Here is a 17,179-nt window from a genome sequence, read left to right on the forward strand (position 1 = left end):
GTGCAGAGCAGGGGCGGGGCTGTAAGGGCCACCAGGCCCTGAAGGGGAAACTGCTGAAACCCCTGGGACAGGAAGTGGTAGAGAGGGGCTGCTTCCTCTCACAGAGCAGGAGTGCGGTGGTGAGCTGCCTGTGTCCTGGCCCCTGCCTGACTACTGTGAGTCCTGGGAGGCTAGGGAGAAGGACAGTCCCTTTCCCACCTCCTTCTCTCCACAAGGCTTTTTCATGCAGCCCCTGGAGAGGGGAGGTGGGTAAAGGGAGAGCTTCTTCAGAGGAGGCCATCATCACTTAGCAAGGAAAAAAAAATTAGAGACCAGGGCCGACAGATCAGGAAAGACAAACAGGGTAGGTGACTGTGGGGTAAGGCACCTGCCCCACCTGCCAGGACAGCAGAGAACCACAGCTGGGCAGAGGAACCCTTTGTCCTTGAGTCCTTGTTCTGAGAGTAAATGATTAGGCCCAGGCCTACTTAGCAGCAAGTTGGGAATCTGTGGATCCCTGACTTCCAAATCACAGACAGTAACGGCCTCAGAAGAGCAAACCCCAACCCCTCACTGTGCAGCTGAGGAAACCAAGGCACACAAAGCAGAAGTGTCTTGTTTGAGGTCACGTCATGGGGAGAACCAAGGCCGAGACTCAACTCAAATCCAGAGGCTCTCGTTCTCATGAAAATCTGCTGAGTTTGTATTTAGCATCCCACACCTCCCCCAGACACCTCCCCTCCCCAACAGGGTTCTGTGACATTCTTCTCAGAAATGAGCTTGATGAATTTTATTCACACCAAAGGGAGGTAGAGTATTTAGTCTAGGGATCAACAAAGGTTTCTGGAAAGGACCAGATAGCAAGTATTTCAGGCTTTGAGGCCCACATGAATGAGCCCTAGTGCCCAAAGCAGCCACAGACGGTGTGCGAACTGATAAGCATCGCTGTGTTCTAATACAGCTCTGTTGAGGGGCACGGAAACTTGAATTTCAGAACATTTTCATGTGTCGTAAACATCCATCCTTGTGGCCCTTCTTTGATACATTCGTTCTTCAAGCCCCACTGAGATCTAAGAAGTAAAGCTAGGCTGTCAAGAGCAGAGGCTGCTAGATGGGAGGAAGACGATGACATTTGACTTAAATCTTGAAGGGAGTGAGGGAATTAAAGTCACAGAAGTCAAGATCGGGCATGGCTGGACTAAGGGACAGTGTGAACATAGGTGTGGCAGGGGAGTCGCCGTGAAAGTTAACCGTGCCCTGCAATGGGTGGCACCATTGTTATTTGCCAGCCACTGTTGCTCTTTTTTTATTATTATTTTTGAGACAGGGTCTCACTGTGTAGCCCTGCCTAGCTTGGAATGCCCCGTGTAGAGCAGGCTGCTGTCAAATGCACAGAGATCGATCAGCCTTGCCTCTGCCTCCCAGTGCTGGGGTTAAACAGGCCACTAAGGATACCAGCACTGTTGTTCTCGCCAGAGAAAAGGGATAGCTTTGTTGAGGATACAGAGAGACCATGAGGAGAGGAGGAGGGTTAAGGCAGTGAGAACTTGAGTAAGTCAACTCTCCTGCCCCTCAGGAACTCAGGTAACATGTCAGGAGAGACCTTTAACTTTCTGGTCAGTTTCAGTAGTGGGGGAAGGGGGGACAGAAAAGGCAAAACCCACGGTAGGTGTTCTCCATGATGTCTGAAGCCAAAGCTGCCTGTCTGTGGTGTGCGGGTGGCTTCCTACCTCAGCCTTCGTGGCATCGTCCCTTCTGGGTAGGGAGTCTAGTGCACTGGCCTTCTGCTTGGATTCCTGCAGTCTGCACTTTCTTTTTGGATGGTCAATAGAGGAAGGCGTCATCTGGGAGAGATACTCCCCTCAGCCCCCTTACTCCAGGGGGCAGAGGCAATGGGGGAATGGCCGGAGCTGTGCCAGGAGCCTCCATATCAGTTTCTAGTACACACACTGTCAGGCGCCTTGACAGAGAACACTGATCCTTCAATAAAAAGTTATCTGACTTAATATCCTGTTGTGCCGAGTTGCAGATTGGCCCAGCTTCGAAAAAATCCACTAATGAATTTAATTAGTCTTTGCTCCGTGCTTCTCTTCGTTCCTCCCTCCCTCCCTCCCTCCCTCCAACAATGGAAGCAAGCAGGACTTCCTAGGGACTGGGCCCGGTGTTCTAAGTTGCCATCCACTCAGTCACCTTGCTGTGCTTGATCCTCTGCAGCAGATCGGGCGACTCTGATAACCACTGAGCACCTGCATAGGCTCCTTCTGCCCTGTGCCCTAGCTAGACAAGATAGAACCTCAGAGCTGGGCATGAAAGCCTTGCTGCAGGAAGTAGAAGCTGAGGCAGAGGATGGTCAGTTCACAGCCGGGACTCGAAAGCAAAACTCTGAGTCAAAAAGCAAAAAACTCTGAGACAGACGCTTCGAAAATGCCCATCTGCATCTTTTCTCCCAAACAATCCCTGTTTCAAAGCGTTCAGGCTGAATTCCATTACTGTGTGTCCGAGTATGTCCAGGCGAGGGGAGAACTTTTAGAACTAATATTTTCCTTGCAATCGTGAGTTCCATGGATAGGACACAGACTATCGTGGCAAATGCTTTTATCCCCCTGCGCCATGTCCCTGGTCCCAGCAAATACTTTTATCCTCCCTGTGCCATCTCCCTGGTCCCATGTCTTTTAACTTTGTTCCATAGAAAACAGATTACACATCTTGCGGTCTCTGTATGGTCCCCTCAACCTCTCACTCTTTCCCCCAGATGTGGCTCTAGCATCCCCCTCCTGGGTTCAGCTGCCCAACGTGGTCAGTTTCCATTTCCTTGCTCTGCCTTTCCTTGCCTCCAGAACTCTCCACAGTAAGTTCAGGTCCCCCATCAGATCTAGATCTTGTTGACCTCCCTGAACTCCCAACCAACCCCCCACCCCTTCTCCCTAGCCTCAAACTACTTTTAAATTTTATGTTTTTTTTTTTTATTCTTTGGTTTTTCCAGTCAGGTTTTCTTTGTGTAGACCAGGCTGGCCTGGAACTCTTTGTAGACCAGATTGGGCTGGAATTCACAGAGATCTGCCTGCCTCTGCCTCTGCCTCTGGAGTGCTGGGGCTAAAGGAAAGCACCAACACGGCCGGGCTCGACCACACATTTTGTTTATTATTTTTTATTTGGGGATCAACAAGGTCTTGCTGATGTTTCTGAAATCCTCGAATCAGGTCTTCCCTCCTGCCTCAGCTTCCCAAGTAGCAGGGACCACGGGTAGGTATGTCATTGTGCCTGGCTTTTCCGTGAATTTAGTAGTTTAATGTTTTTGGCCCCTTGGCCTTCAGTTCCCTTCTCCTCTCCACCTAGGTAAAACATTCTGAACACTTAACAAGCAGAATGGCCAAGCCCCACAAATAATAAATCAGACCAGGAAATTGAAAACACCGTTTAGAGCCAGGTGTTATGCTCATGCCTGTAATCCTAGTACTCAGGAAGCAGAAGCAGGAGGATTGATTTGAATACGAGGCCAACCTGGACTACACAATGATACCTCGGATCAAAAATTCAAATGAAAGGGAGGGGAAAAAAGAGAAAGAAAAGTGGAAAAAAATGATAGATGTGCCTTTCAGACATACCAGGGAGGTTGGGGATTTAGCTCAATGAGTAGAGCGCTTTTGGTTTAGCAAGCGCAAGGCCCTAGGGTTCGGTCCCTCAGCTCCAAAAAAAAAAAAAAAAAAAAGACATACCAGAGAGCTTTTGCCTGCATTAACTCATTTAGCCCTTGGCAACAGCCTCTAGGACTGGTCAGATAAGCTCATTTGATATAGGGTAGTGATCTTGCCTCTTCCAAGGCAGATCTAGGTCTTCTACCTGAAAAGTCCATGCTCTTAGTAGGGTCTGTAGGGACCTCCATTACCTGTTCTAGGCTGTAGCGTCTGCAGGGACCTCCATTGCACAAACGTTCAAGGTTGTAACTGGCAACCCGGCCATCCTTCAGACTTCAGTAGCTACCTGGACCTAGCCTTGCTCCCTCTCGGCTGTCTGTTTTCCCTTCACTGCCTCTTTTTCCCTGAGGCACTAGGGAAGAGGATGTGGTGGCCCCAGGCCCCTCCAGAGGGTGCTCAGTGTGCTTTCTCATCTGAGGAAATCGGTTCCTTTTGGTGGGGCCCCCCTCCCTCTGCCCCCCCCCTTCCTCTCCCATATTAGCGCTTCTAGTGCTTTCTTGTTACATAACCACAACCCAAAGGGTTGGGGGTGACACGGTGGGGGACAGAACACCCACCCCACAGGGCCCCCAACCCAGGAGAGGACCTTTCTTTTTCAGCCAGCAACTGGAACCCTTCAGCTTCCATACAGTCCTGGGGTCGGGGGAATCATTGTAGGACACCCCTCACGAACACCCTTACCCTTTGGGAGATCACCTGAAGTTTATGCTCTGTGTGAGCGCTTTCTAGTTTTCATACTTACTTCCTCCCTGGGTTTTCTTGTTTTTATTTTTAATATTTTCCTCCCTCTTTGGGGTTTTTATTGATTTGGTTTTTTGTTTGTTTTTGTTTTGTTTTGTTTTGTTTTGTTTTTTGAGACAGGGTTTCAAAAGGCACAGGTAGCCTTTAACTAGGTAACTAGGCTTTGAACTCTGATTTTCTATCTCAGTCTCCCCCATGCAGGGAGAAAACGGTTACATGCCTGTTTTTGTTCAGCACAGAATTACAGCCTCACCTTTTTTTGTTGTTTTAGCTCTGGCCTAGAAATCACTGTATAGACTTGGCTGACCTGGAGACCCACATACCTCTGCTGCCCAAGTGCTGGGATTAAAGGTGTGTCTCCCCATGCCCAGTTGAACCCAGCTTGCATGCTAGGCAAACACTGTACCAGCTTGAGTTACATCCCTAACTTTTTAGTTTAGTTTTTTCTTTTTTTTCTCTCCTTTATTTTTTTTTTTTCTTTTTTTCGAGCTGGGGACCGAACCCAGGGCCTGTTTGTTAGGGCAAGCGCTCACCACTGAGCTAAATCCCACCCCTTTCCTTTTATTTTAAAGTCAAGGTCTTTCTATGTAGCCCAGGCTGGCTTTGTACTGGGGATCCTCAGGACTCAACCTCCTAAGTATTGGTGTTTAGGAACCCTGGACTTTTTTTCAAATAAGCATAGAGAAACCCTAACCTTGCAAAACTTTCACCCCTTCCTGGATTTCGTCTCCAGTGGAGGGGTCAGTGGACAGAAAGGAACGAAGGAGGAGGAGTTGACAACAGCGCTGTGGCGGAGTCACTTTACTGGGCTGCTCAAGAAGGAGGACTTGGTTGGCTGGTTGGAGTTCAGCCTTAACTGGGACAAAGCTCTGGGTTTGAGTTCTGCAGATGGCTTAGTTCTGCTCTGTTCAGGACTGCACACTCCATCCCGACTCTGACCCTCTGGGTCTTAAATACAGGCTACTGGTCACGTGGTACAGCAGGCACGATCTCCACACTTAGCCGGAGGAAAGACTGTTTTGGTTGTTTCTTTCTTTCTTTCTTTCTTTCTTTCTTTCTTTCTTTCTTTCTTTCTCTCTCTCTCTCTCTCTCTCTCTCTCTCTCTCTCTCTCTCTCTCTTTCTTTCATAGAGGGGACAGCTGTTCTGTTCCTGGGGCAGCTTCCATTTTGTTTGTGGCTGTTGGGGGAGGGTGGTACAGGAGTGGGGAATGACATGAAGGAAATTGTCATTTCTTTTCCAAAGAATTCAGAAAGGTTTCATGGAGAACGAGGTATTTCAGGAGTGACAGTTGGCTCTGAGAGGATGGGGAACTGGAAGGGGGAATTGTGCCGTGTGGCCCAGCTGACTCTCTGGCCCCCATGTTTCTCGGTGTGTGGAAAAACGCCATGGGTGTCACCAGCAATTCGGAGAGCCATTGACTCATCTGATCAAGCCTAGATTTAAACTCACTTGGTAGAGATTGTGGACATGGTTCTCCTATCAGAGCTGCCTCTGGTAGGCAAGGCCTGGATGGGTGGGTGCTGGATGCTGCTTGGTGTGTCCCAATGACAGTCCCAGGAAGGAAGGGTCTGTACCTCTGAAGGGGGTCTAGTGGCAGAATCAGTCTAAACCACCTCTATGCCACCTTGGTTTGGGAACTTCAGGTTCACAGGTAGCCTGGCCTTTTTGCTCCCTCTTGTGGTACGCACTCTCTCAATGAACATCTGCATCTGCTTCCAGTGTATCAACCAGGCATCACTTCCCATCCCAGTAAGATAGACTCAGGAATGGACTTTGCTCAGAGGCATCCGTGTCCTCTGACCTCCTCTCTCTAGCAAGTGTCCGGGGGGACAAGAGGCCACTGAAGCTGTGGCCTAGCCAGAGGGCTTTGAGAGGACCCTGGAGAGAAGAACCTTCTGTGTCCTTCTCGCCTATCTCCCATAGGGTGTGCCTTCTGTGGTGGTGGCTTCTTTGGTTTCAAGTTCCTGGGAGAGGGAGGGAGGTTATTTTGAGGGACTGGAGGAGAGCAAGTGAACATGCAAATGAGCCTTTCTCCACCTCTCACTTTCAAACCTCAAACTTTTTTGAAGGGAGGGAAAAGTTCTGGACTGAAAAGTTCCACAGTAGGTTTAAGCCTTACCCAGAGAGTACGACAGCCACATCCCCGCCTCTCCACTCCTTTGCTTTAGTTTCAGGCAGAACAGATCACTGGAGATAGTTTTCGAAGATCTCCCAGCTAGATGGAGCTTAGATACTGAACATGCGGGCACGTAGAAGAACACTACTGGAATTACCACTCTCACTTATAACTCCTTTCCGCTTTCGATGCTGATGGCTAAAGGCTCAGTACTATCCAACACAGAGATCGGGGGACAGTGGGGGGGGGCTTCCTTACCATCCAGTTCCTTAGCAGAGTGGACCTAGGATAAGGGATCACTCACCTGAGGACCCATAAGTCTCATACCTGTGTTGGAGTTGCCTTTTTCCCCTGGGGAGCACACAGTCAAACATCCTTGTTGGTCAGCAGAGCCTGGCCTGCCCAGCCCTGCCCCCATCGTCTCTACAGCTCTTGAACCAAGGAAGCTCAGTCTGCCTGCCCTAAAGGAGCAGAAGGAGGAACCTATGACTGGGTTTGTGGCTCTGCAAGCTGGCCAGATCAGGGTAGCCCTTTGACACACAGAGGTTCTCACGAACATGTCCCCACACTTGGCACACATGCACACAATTCTGAATATGCATATATGTTTATGCATGTTTGCACACCAACAGCAGACAGATAGTGCACCCATGTAACTGGCAATGTAATGAATAATATCAATGGCCCTCTGAATTTGCACATTTCTCACTTGCAGTCAGTGTATATTTAGCTATATACTGCTCAAAAAATATATCACAGATGCCTATAGACCAGTATCATTCATTCATTCATTCATTCATTCATTCATTCATTCGTTCCTTTCTTCTTTTTTAAAGTATATTTTGATTAGTTTGTTTTGGTGTGTGTGTATATGTCTGAGGGACTGTGTTCATGTGGGTGCACATATGTACGGATGCAAGTGCACATGCCTGTATAACATGACTCTGGAGATCCAGAGGTCGACCTCTCAGGAATTGTCCATCTTGGTGTTTGTTTGAGAGAGGGTCCCTTGTTACCCTGAAGCTCACAGACTAGGCCAGCTAACCAGCAGATCACGCAGATCTGCCGGACACACTGCCCCAGCCCTGGGACTATTAAGTATGCTTCGTTGTGCCTGGCTTTCGTTTTTTAACGTGGTTTTTAGGCATTGAACTCAGGTGCTCATGTTTTCATGGAAAGTACTTTAAAGTCTGAGCTGTCTCCGTAAACCAGGTCTTTAATAGCCCAAGCTAACCTCTACACCACAGTGATCTGTCCACCCCAATTCTCAAATACTGGGATTACAGGCATGAACCACCACGCCAATCGCTGCTCCTTTTTTCTTGCATTCATTCCATAAACCAAGCACAAGGCAAGGTGTCAATGTCTTATCAATGATCCACAATCATCCATGTCAAGGAAGCCGGTGTCTGACAGGGGAGGTCAGGAAGATGCATAGAGATTTCCTAAACAAATAGTATTAGCAGAACTTTTGAAAATGAAACACTGGCTCAGGAAGAGAAAGCAAGAACGGAAGGGCCCCAGTGAATGACCTGAGGCAAGAGCAGATGCAGACGGTTGACCCTTGGACCTAGTGGGTTTAGATGAAAGTGATCACCTTTCAAATGATTAGTATGAGAATCTTTCCCAAGGGCAGACGCACTGGCTGGTGGGAGGAACTAGGGAAATGCTGGCCTTAAGGACACTTAGGCTAGGGGAGCCAGACACATGGTCTGGCAAGATTTTGCAGGCGTCAGAGGGTAGAGTCACATGCAGGTTTGGGTGGGGCAAGAGGAAAAGATGGAACCAGAAGAGAGCCGTTATCACCGCCCTCACTCCCCGACCTCTACAGTTTCCCTAGCGATAGACCGAACAGAGCTCTCTCTTCCATCCAAAGTGAAATTCAACTCTGATGGGTAAAGCTGAGGCTAACAACTTCTCCAGGCTGTTTGATGGAGTAGGTGGAAAGGTATGGGGGTGGAGACTGGGCGGGGCTAACCCTGTGGGCTAACGGAAAGGAAGTGGGAGAGGCTTGGGTGTCTCCAGTGGAGAAGAGCAGTCATCAGAGAGGTCACTTGTGGCACCCTTCTTTTAGCCCTCTTTGCCTCCCATCTGGAGTTCCTGGTGTATTTATAAGGGTTTGCCATCTTGCCACTACGAAATGTCAAGGCATTTCGATGTGGGTTCTTGGGAGTAGCCTGGGTTCTCTCCTGGCTCTGGTAGTGGAATCAGCCTGTTTGTAGTTATGCACACATTGAAAACACAACGCGTTCGGGAGCCTGAAGGGCAAAAGATCTGGTACCTGGACAAGTGCAATGGGTTCCAGGTGGAAAGGGCAGAGAAGGCTGTCAGAGGGGGTCTGAGGACCAGGGCTTTGGGAGTTGGCCCCGGGTGTGACCATGTTAGAAAAACCCTGGGCCTCTGGTAATGGAGGAGTAGATACAGGGGAAACAACAGGCAGTTGCAATGCCTTGCTAGCTTAGGAGGCACCGGGGAGAAGACTCATGTGGGCTTCGGCAGACTGAGATTTCCTGGAAAATGGCGGATGAGCTAGCCATAGAAGATGAGGAAGGTTCTGCTGGCCCCTCCCCCAGCCAGGGCTCTCCTCACAAGTTCCCAGGGTGATAGCTCAGTCTTGAAACTGAAAGCAAAGCTAAGCCAAGAAGGCGAACCCACAGGCAGCACAGTGCAGAGGCCACCCTGTGGTGGGCAGTGGGGGTAGGCTTTCTAATGAGCATGCAAGGCATATGACCTACCAGCCCTCACACCCCTCCCCGCAACCCCAAGTGAGACATTTCCTCTGCCGACTGCTTCTTCAGTCAGCTGGTCCTCACTTCTAAGGTAAACGGAACCCATGAACACCCTGTGTCCCCTCTAACACATACCTCCCATGAATCTTTCTCAAGCTAGCATAGTTCGAGAGTTTTCCTCCTACTGCCCCATGTCAGGCCCAGTCTCTTTCTACTATCTCTGTGCTGGAAGTCTATCTAGGTAATAAACGAGCCTCTCGCTTCAGCAGCTGGACTTTGGCCACGGATCCAGGCAGTTGGCTTATTGTTCCCCATCTCTGTTCTCTGTAGGTTGCTCTTGTGGTTGGCCTAGCCCAGCATGCAGCCTTGAGCCTGGCATAGGCCACACCCACTCCAACTCTGGATATCCTCCCCGAAGGCTCAGAGAAGGCACTAGATTGATCCTAAGGTACCCGAAGAACAGCTGTTCAACAAGGAACCACCACAGCTCCAGGGAGCCGGGGGAGTCTTCTTGTCAGCTCTGGCGGAAGCCACTATGGCTATTGCCCTGCAGCCCAGCGATCTGGTCTTTGAGTTCGCAAGCAACGGGATGGATGATATCCACCAGGTATGGCCTCTGGGAATAAAACAGTCAGTCAATAGGGGCAATTAGGGGGACATAGACATAAAAACAGCCAGCCTGTGAGTCCAGGGTGGGGTTGACAGATAACTAGTCATCAAACACCTATCAGGCACCATCTACTCCTAGGAGTCACAGGATGGTCACTTAGAGCTGGTTGGCTACATGCCATTTTAACACATGTAGTCACTGGGCTAGCCAAGCAGCTATTAAGCAGAGCAGCTGGGCTGAGTGTCAACTGGCAAGTGGAACTAAATGGACCATTGCATACAACTGAACATCATGTAGGATGTCTGCTACTTCCCTTCAGCCCTGGTGTCACAGTAAGACACTGGGACAACTACACAGCCAAGAGGGCACTGCCAGCTGGACTAGGAACATGGAATGGCATCTTCAGACTCATGGATCTAGAGCAGTTGAGGGGCTTGCCCATCAATGTCTTCTCAGCCTAAGGATTCAGGACATGCCAGGAATGGGGGATGTTGGAAAATAGGATAGGATCAGATCCTGGTACTCTGGTCACTTTTGCTATATCCCCTGTGTTGCACTGAAGCCAGGAGGATGCATTTTCGGTGCTGGTAAGTGTTCCACAGTTTCCCACTCTGCTTCCCACAAAGGAGAAAGACGGGGCAGCCAAGTGTGGAAGATGGAAAGGGAGAATAGAAATTTTAAAACCTGGGTTTTAATCTCTAGGGACACAATGTCACCTAACCAAGTCTTTCCCCCTAACCTATCTGGCTGCTATCTCCCAAAGCTTGTCCAAGAGAAGATCCAGCTGAACATTCCCAAAATCTCGGAGGAAGTCAGCTTATCTATGGGAGGGTAGAAAACATTCTTACCGGTCCTGCCAAAGGCTGCCCTCTAGTGAGCATTGAACGCATTGCACTTTCTGGCTTGCCGATTCTTGGACAAAATAAATCTGCTTGGTTGTCTGTTCTGGGGCATATAGCCTCACAGAAGGCGTCAGAGAAGAAGGAGGAAAGGGTGGAACTCACCTTGATTCTCAGTGCTAGTTTGTCATCTTCCACTGTTCCCAGTCTTCCACAGCCATCCCCACACCCCTCAGCATCACTCTCAGTGCACAGCTTCTCCTCTGATCCAGAGACATTCCAAGCCAAGGCGGCCCACAGTTTCCCTGACTTCTGCCATTTGTCTCTAACACCCCTGGTCTTATTCCTTCCTCAGGACTTAGGGAAAGAAAGGTGGGGTAATTTTCATCCTTTCGAGTATCTGTTCTCACCCCCTTCAAGATCCTCCTCTCTCTCTCCTCTCTCTCTCTCTCTCTCTCTCTCTCTCCTCTCCTCTCTCTCTCTCTATATATATATATATATATATATATATATATATATATATATATTCTCCTACCCTTTCTCCACTTTCCTTTCTGTTTTCACGCTTTTTCTGCCTCTCTTTCCCTTTTTTTTATCCTCATATCCTCATATTCTTTTTTCTCTCTCTCCTCCTTCCACGGATAAAACCCTAAGGTGTCCCTAGCCCTAAAAGTCCGCCTTCTCTTACTTCTGCCTTCCTACTTCAGAATCCCAGCTATTGGCTTCCCCACAGAACACTCCAACCCACACTCTCCTCTCAGCTGCCTCCCTCCCCATAGAAAAACAATCTTTGCTGTTAAACGTCACAAATATAAAAGAACTGATAAGTCATAGCTAGATAGATGATACATAGATAGATGGCTAGACAGACAGACGGGTGGATGGATGGATGGATGAGAAAGGAACATGAGTATGTTCTGGCTAAGTAGGAAAACATGGGACTTAAAAGACGGCTCAGCAGTTGAGAGCACTTCTTGCTCTTACAGAAGACCGAGGTTAAATTCCCAGCACCCGCATCTCACAGGTTATAACTGCAGCTTCAAGCAACCCTCTTCTGAATTCTGTGGGCAACACACACACACACACACACACACACACACACACACACACACACACACACACACATCGTGCCCATACATACATGTAGGCAAAACCCTGACATTTTACAAAGAAACAAAACATTTGTTTCCCAGAAGCTCCAGATACCTAATAATAACTTATTCTATGCCAGGTCCTGTTGTGAATGTGTTATGCTTACTGATCTGTTTAGACAATCTATGAGATCCATGATATGAATAACCCTGGTTTTATGACTAAGGAAACGGATGCACAGAAAGGTTGGGAAACTTTCCTAAGGTCACTGTGTGAGGAAATAGCAGAGATGAGTTTAAAATCCAGGCATTTCTACATCAGTCAGTGCAATTCAATCACATTTTATGGAATGCTAGAATGTTCTGTTTTGTCTAGTGCAATGTAGGGCCACTAGTCACATGTGAGTCCTTGCAAAATGGAGCCACTCACCCTTGCCATCAATCAACCCCTTCCCATTAGTTATTCTTCTCTTAGATTCAGCTCTAACCTTAAACCATGGACTAATCCAACAAATCAACAATGTTTGGCCAGGTTGGGGCTATAGGTCAGTGGTGGAGTATGTGATTAGCGTGTACAAGGCTTTGAGTTCCATCCCTAGTACTGCATATACATAAAACAAGTTGGCTGCATGAAAGTCCTGCCGAGCTAAGCCATCTCTGTTAATCAAGGTCCCACTTGGAGCATCACCTGGGGTGGAGGAGGGGGACTGGCAAGATGCCTTGGCAATTAAAGGTGCCCACTGCGAAGCCTAATGACCCGAGTTCCATCCCCAGGACTCACATGACTGAAGAAGAAAACCAACTCTAGCAACTCTAACTCTCACCACCAGCACACACATGCTGTGGTATGCGCCACCTCAAAAATGACTAAGATTTTTAAAATGTAATTTTAAAAAAGGCATCACCTACTGAGGTTGGCCATGCCATCTGGTACGGTGGGCTTCTCAGAACTAGGTGGCTTCTGACCCAGATCTCTTTCTTCTCCCTAGCTGGAAGACCCTTCAGTGTTCCCGGCTGTGATCGTGGAACAGGTCCCCTATCCTGAATTAGTACATCTGTACTCAGGACTGGATCTGGATGAAGTCCACAATGGCATCATAAGAGACAGGACCTTGTGCATGACACAGGATCAGATCTTAGAAGGCAGTATTTTGCTGACAGGTCTGTTCTTTTTCTGGTCGGGTAAGGTGTGCATGACAGAGAAAGGACATCAGCCTTCAGGGACCAGCAGCTGCACACTGTGGCTGCTAGTAACCCCACATAATGATCGGAGCTTCCCACAAAAGAGGAGGGAATCATCTTAATCCATTCATAAACTCCTCAGACAGGGTAGCACACAGAATGGAAACCAGTTTGAGGCGGGGGGGTTGGGTGGGAGGATCTCTGAGGTCTGCCTAGCTGTACTGTAGACCATCTCCCCTTGGGTTGGCCCATCTTGTTAACTATTCTTAAGCCTGATGAAACTCTCCCTTCTCCTCCCACTTCATGGAACCTGGAACCAGATGACAATGTGTCCACCTCAAATAACGCGTCATCTACTGAAGTCCTATTCAATGTGGCAACTCCCAATGATGTCCTGGATGAGAAGCAGATCTGTAAGTTTGAACTTGAATACCTGAATTCAAGGTGATGAAACAGTCCGCATTGTGCTGGATTCTCAGGCACATGTGCACTGGGTCTCAGTCCTCACATCCTTCAGTGGACGCGTGAAAAAACGCAAGCCTGGACTAACAGCAGAGGGTCAGAAAAGCACCAGGGACCAGGAAAGTTTTACTGTTACTTCACCAATTTTTAAAGAGTGACAAATTGACATACAACAAAACGGGTCACCGTAGTCACCTTGAAGGGTACAACTTAGCTCACCAGCAGTAAGGGGCTTCACACTGTGGAGAAGCTATCTCTGCCATCTTGAGCCCCTTCCATCTGATAAAACTGGATGAATAACCCATTTCCTGTTCTTTTAAACTATTTTTTATTACATTCTAAATTGTATTTCCTGTGTACGTGTGTGGGTGTGCACACAGCATACCATAAATGTGGAGGTCCGAGGGCAACGTTTGCGAGTTCATTCTCTCCTCCCACCATGTGGATCCTGGGGATCAAAAGCGGGTCAGAAGCCTTGGCAGCAGATGCCTTACACGTAGAACCATCTCAAAGCCCCTGTTGCCTGTTCTTGAAGGCCACATTCAAAGAGTCCACCATGGCCCCAAGCTCCTTAGAAGACCCCCGAGGTAGCTCCTCTCAGTTCCTTCCCCAGACAGCCCCCCAATCAGTTACCCTTACCCAAGAGGGTACTATGGCATATTAAAGAAAAAAAGTCTCTGAGGCTAAGAGAAATGTCTCCCCTTGCCTCTCACTAATATTCAACAAATATTGACCGAGTGCCAACAATGTAGCACTGTTGCTGTGTGACCATTTTTCAGTTTCCTTATCAGGAAAGCAGAGGAATTGGGATTAATGATTTCTGGAGTCCTTTTGAGTTGTCAGATGTGCGAATGACTAAATCATTCACGTCCTTTATCCGAATTCAGCCTGGCCCTTCCCGACTACCAGCAGTGGGTGATAAATGTAGCCATTGTGGTTAGGACTGATCACGCTTCTAGCTCTGCAGATGTTTCCTCCCCTCGTGGGACAAGACCCCTGAGGCAGCTATAGATGTATCCTGTGTGTATGGCTTTTGAGAATGGCATCCCCACCCTCCCCCTATGCTACTCGGGAGCTTCCATTTTGCTGGGGAGCCACACCACACGAGAGAGAAGAGGATGGCTATCCTTGCCCTTGGCTCTGCTCACCACAGGCCTTTCTTCTTGCAGTCAGCACACCGGAAGTGCTTCCAGACTCCAACTCTGTTCAGGCCATCAATCTGCCCAACTTCCTGCTTTCTACCCCTGAACCTGATGACCCAAAGAAGACAAGTGATGCTGGTGACCAGAAGGAGCATTCTCTGGAGGAGGCTTCCAGAGAGGAAAATCTTAGGAAGATTGGGAAGTCACGGAAGAGAAGTAAGGACAAGGGAGACTATACGTGCATCTTCGTTATGGGGAGCCTTGGGGGTCTGGGAGGCCCTAAGGACTGAGTGGCTTGAGGCTTGCAGATGCATTAAGAGAATAACTCTTTGGTCCACAGGGATGGACTGAAGGTCCGTCTTCTGTATGCCTTGGCTTCATTAGGTATTCTTCCCAAAGCCAGCCTTTCATGCTGCTTCTTTCTATACAAGGGATTCATAAACTCTTCTAGAAATGCCAGTATTCCCAATTGGTTGGATCCTAGGGTAGGTGTTGGGACACCAGGCCTAGACTCCTGGCTAGTTCCTGGACTTTGGGGGCCTTCCCTTATAAAAAATGAGTCATGCTGTATGCTTATCTAGCTTCGATTGCGCTTATGAAAAAGGCCATCTATGCAAGGACTTTGGACTTTCCCAAGCCCCTGTGTTATTGATTTACTTAGGTGATGGCTGCTTGATGCTACCTCACCAGTATGCCTTCTCATATCTCTATAGCACGCTGACCTGGTCCATAGCAACACCTTAGGCTGTCTCCCATTTCAAAAGTTAGGTCTGGAATTTCTGGTCTAGCTGCTCTCTGAACTCTGAATCTAAAGGTCCCTCATTTACAAAAATGCCAATCTCCTCATGGGGTAGCCTTGAGGTGTAGCTACTTCCAGGCTGTTGCTGTGAAATGGACCCCAGCTTAGTGATTTCTGTTCAAACTTGGACCTCAGTACCTGCCTTCTTCACAGACCGAAAAGACAAAGAACAACCAAGTACTCTCACCTGTCACTGACCCCAGCATGCCCATCCGGAAGAAATCCAAGGATGGCAAAGGTATAGCTGGTCTCAGGTGAGGTGAGCAGGGTGGCACTTCATTTCAAAAGCCTAAGCGACCCCTTACTGCCTCTCCCTCTGCAGGCAGCACCATTTATCTGTGGGAGTTCCTCCTGGCTCTTCTGCAAGATAGAAACACCTGCCCCAAATACATCAAGTGGACAGAGCGAGAGAAAGGCATCTTCAAGTTGGTGGACTCCAAAGCTGTGTCCAAGCTGTGGGGCAAGCAGAAAAACAAACCTGACATGAACTATGAGACTATGGGACGGGCCCTAAGGTAGAGCTGCTGGGACACAAATGTCTCCTGTGAGGGATCCTAAAGATCTTCCTGTGCCACAAGGAGGCTTTCCCACTTGAAAGATCTGATCAGTCCCTCTAGGAAGTGGATCTAACACTTTCCCTTTCTTTTGCAAGTTCTCTTCCACATCTCTGTATTGAAGGGGAGTTTAAGGGGTTAGATTTAGCTCAGTGGTAAAAAGAAAAAAAAAAAAAAAAAAAAAAGAAGGGAGTTTAGCTCCATAGACACCTGAAACTTTTTCTACAGGGGGCTTTTGTCATATTTTGGAAGCCAGAGATGGCTATGAGTGTTTTCCCAGAGATGCATCCTTGGGCCAGAGAATTGTTGGACCTCTACCATCTGTCCCTGCACCCTTTTTTCACTCTTCACCCACTCACTGTCCTCAGCCCCAAAGCAGGATGGGGGTTGACACTGAAGACCCCTTTTTGTACATCTGTTAGACTATAGAAACTTTTAAAATGTCATAAATGTCCCTTTGTGTCCAAGAGTTGGCTATACTTTCCCACCCCACCCCGGCTCCTGGACTACCCTGTCCAGCCCACCTGAGTCCCATGGTTGCCCAACTTTAGAGAGTAGCATGATGGACAGATGGAAAGACAGGAGCTGCTTACTCAATCTCTGGTATACTCACCAGTCCCCTTCTCGTTCCTTCAGATATTACTATCAGAGAGGAATCCTGGCCAAAGTGGAAGGGCAGAGGCTGGTATACCAGTTCAAGGAGATGCCGAAGGACTTGGTGGTGATTGACGATGAGGAGGAGAGTACTGAAACACCAGAAGACTCTCCCCAGGCCTCTACTTCCTCCACACCCTCTACCAGTACCACCCGGAGACCCAGCTCCAGGGTTGTAACCAGAGCCTCCCCCGAGGACAAGGATAGTCCTTCCTGGGAGAAGCCAAAGGTTGAACACACTGGTCTCCAGCCCTCTGCAAGCCTGGAGTTAGGATTATCTGTGGATGAGGAGGTCCCCACTACCTCCACCATGCTTGTCAGTCCACTACAGAGCCAGGCCAAGCCCGCCAAAACTGTGAGGTAAGGGCATCCTAGTAATCGGAGTCTTCCTTTAGTCGTTCCTGTTGATTGGAGGGCGTCAGTTGTCAGGTTCCTGTGAAGCTCTCCTGTGTTTCCAGTTTTGTGGGATCTTCACAGAACCCCTAAGAACCAAGCAGGTCACTTGTTGATCAAGAGGAAAGATTGAGCTGGAGAGGTGGCTCAGTGGTTAAAGAGCATGACTTGCCCATGCAGAAGACCCAAGTT

The 17,179-nt window shown here is 48.6% G+C and overlaps 1 protein-coding gene across 1 annotated transcript in view; it reads left to right on the forward strand.

The window, feature by feature from the left end:
• The window catches only part of Elf4 (E74 like ETS transcription factor 4), a 39,549-nt gene that overhangs the window by 19,885 nt on the left and 2,485 nt on the right, over window positions 1-17,179 (forward strand). Inside the window, 7 exon segments of the mRNA XM_032890019.1 lie at window positions 9,592-9,868; window positions 12,791-12,962; window positions 13,304-13,396; window positions 14,615-14,806; window positions 15,544-15,624; window positions 15,709-15,901; window positions 16,577-16,991. Coding sequence (XP_032745910.1) covers window positions 9,797-9,868; window positions 12,791-12,962; window positions 13,304-13,396; window positions 14,615-14,806; window positions 15,544-15,624; window positions 15,709-15,901; window positions 16,577-16,991 — 1,218 coding nt within the window. The 5' untranslated portion in view covers window positions 9,592-9,796.

The sequence above is a fragment of the Rattus rattus genome, chromosome X (genome assembly GCF_011064425.1).
Source record: "Rattus rattus isolate New Zealand chromosome X, Rrattus_CSIRO_v1, whole genome shotgun sequence".
In the NCBI taxonomy this organism is placed as follows: Eukaryota; Metazoa; Chordata; class Mammalia; order Rodentia; family Muridae; genus Rattus; species Rattus rattus.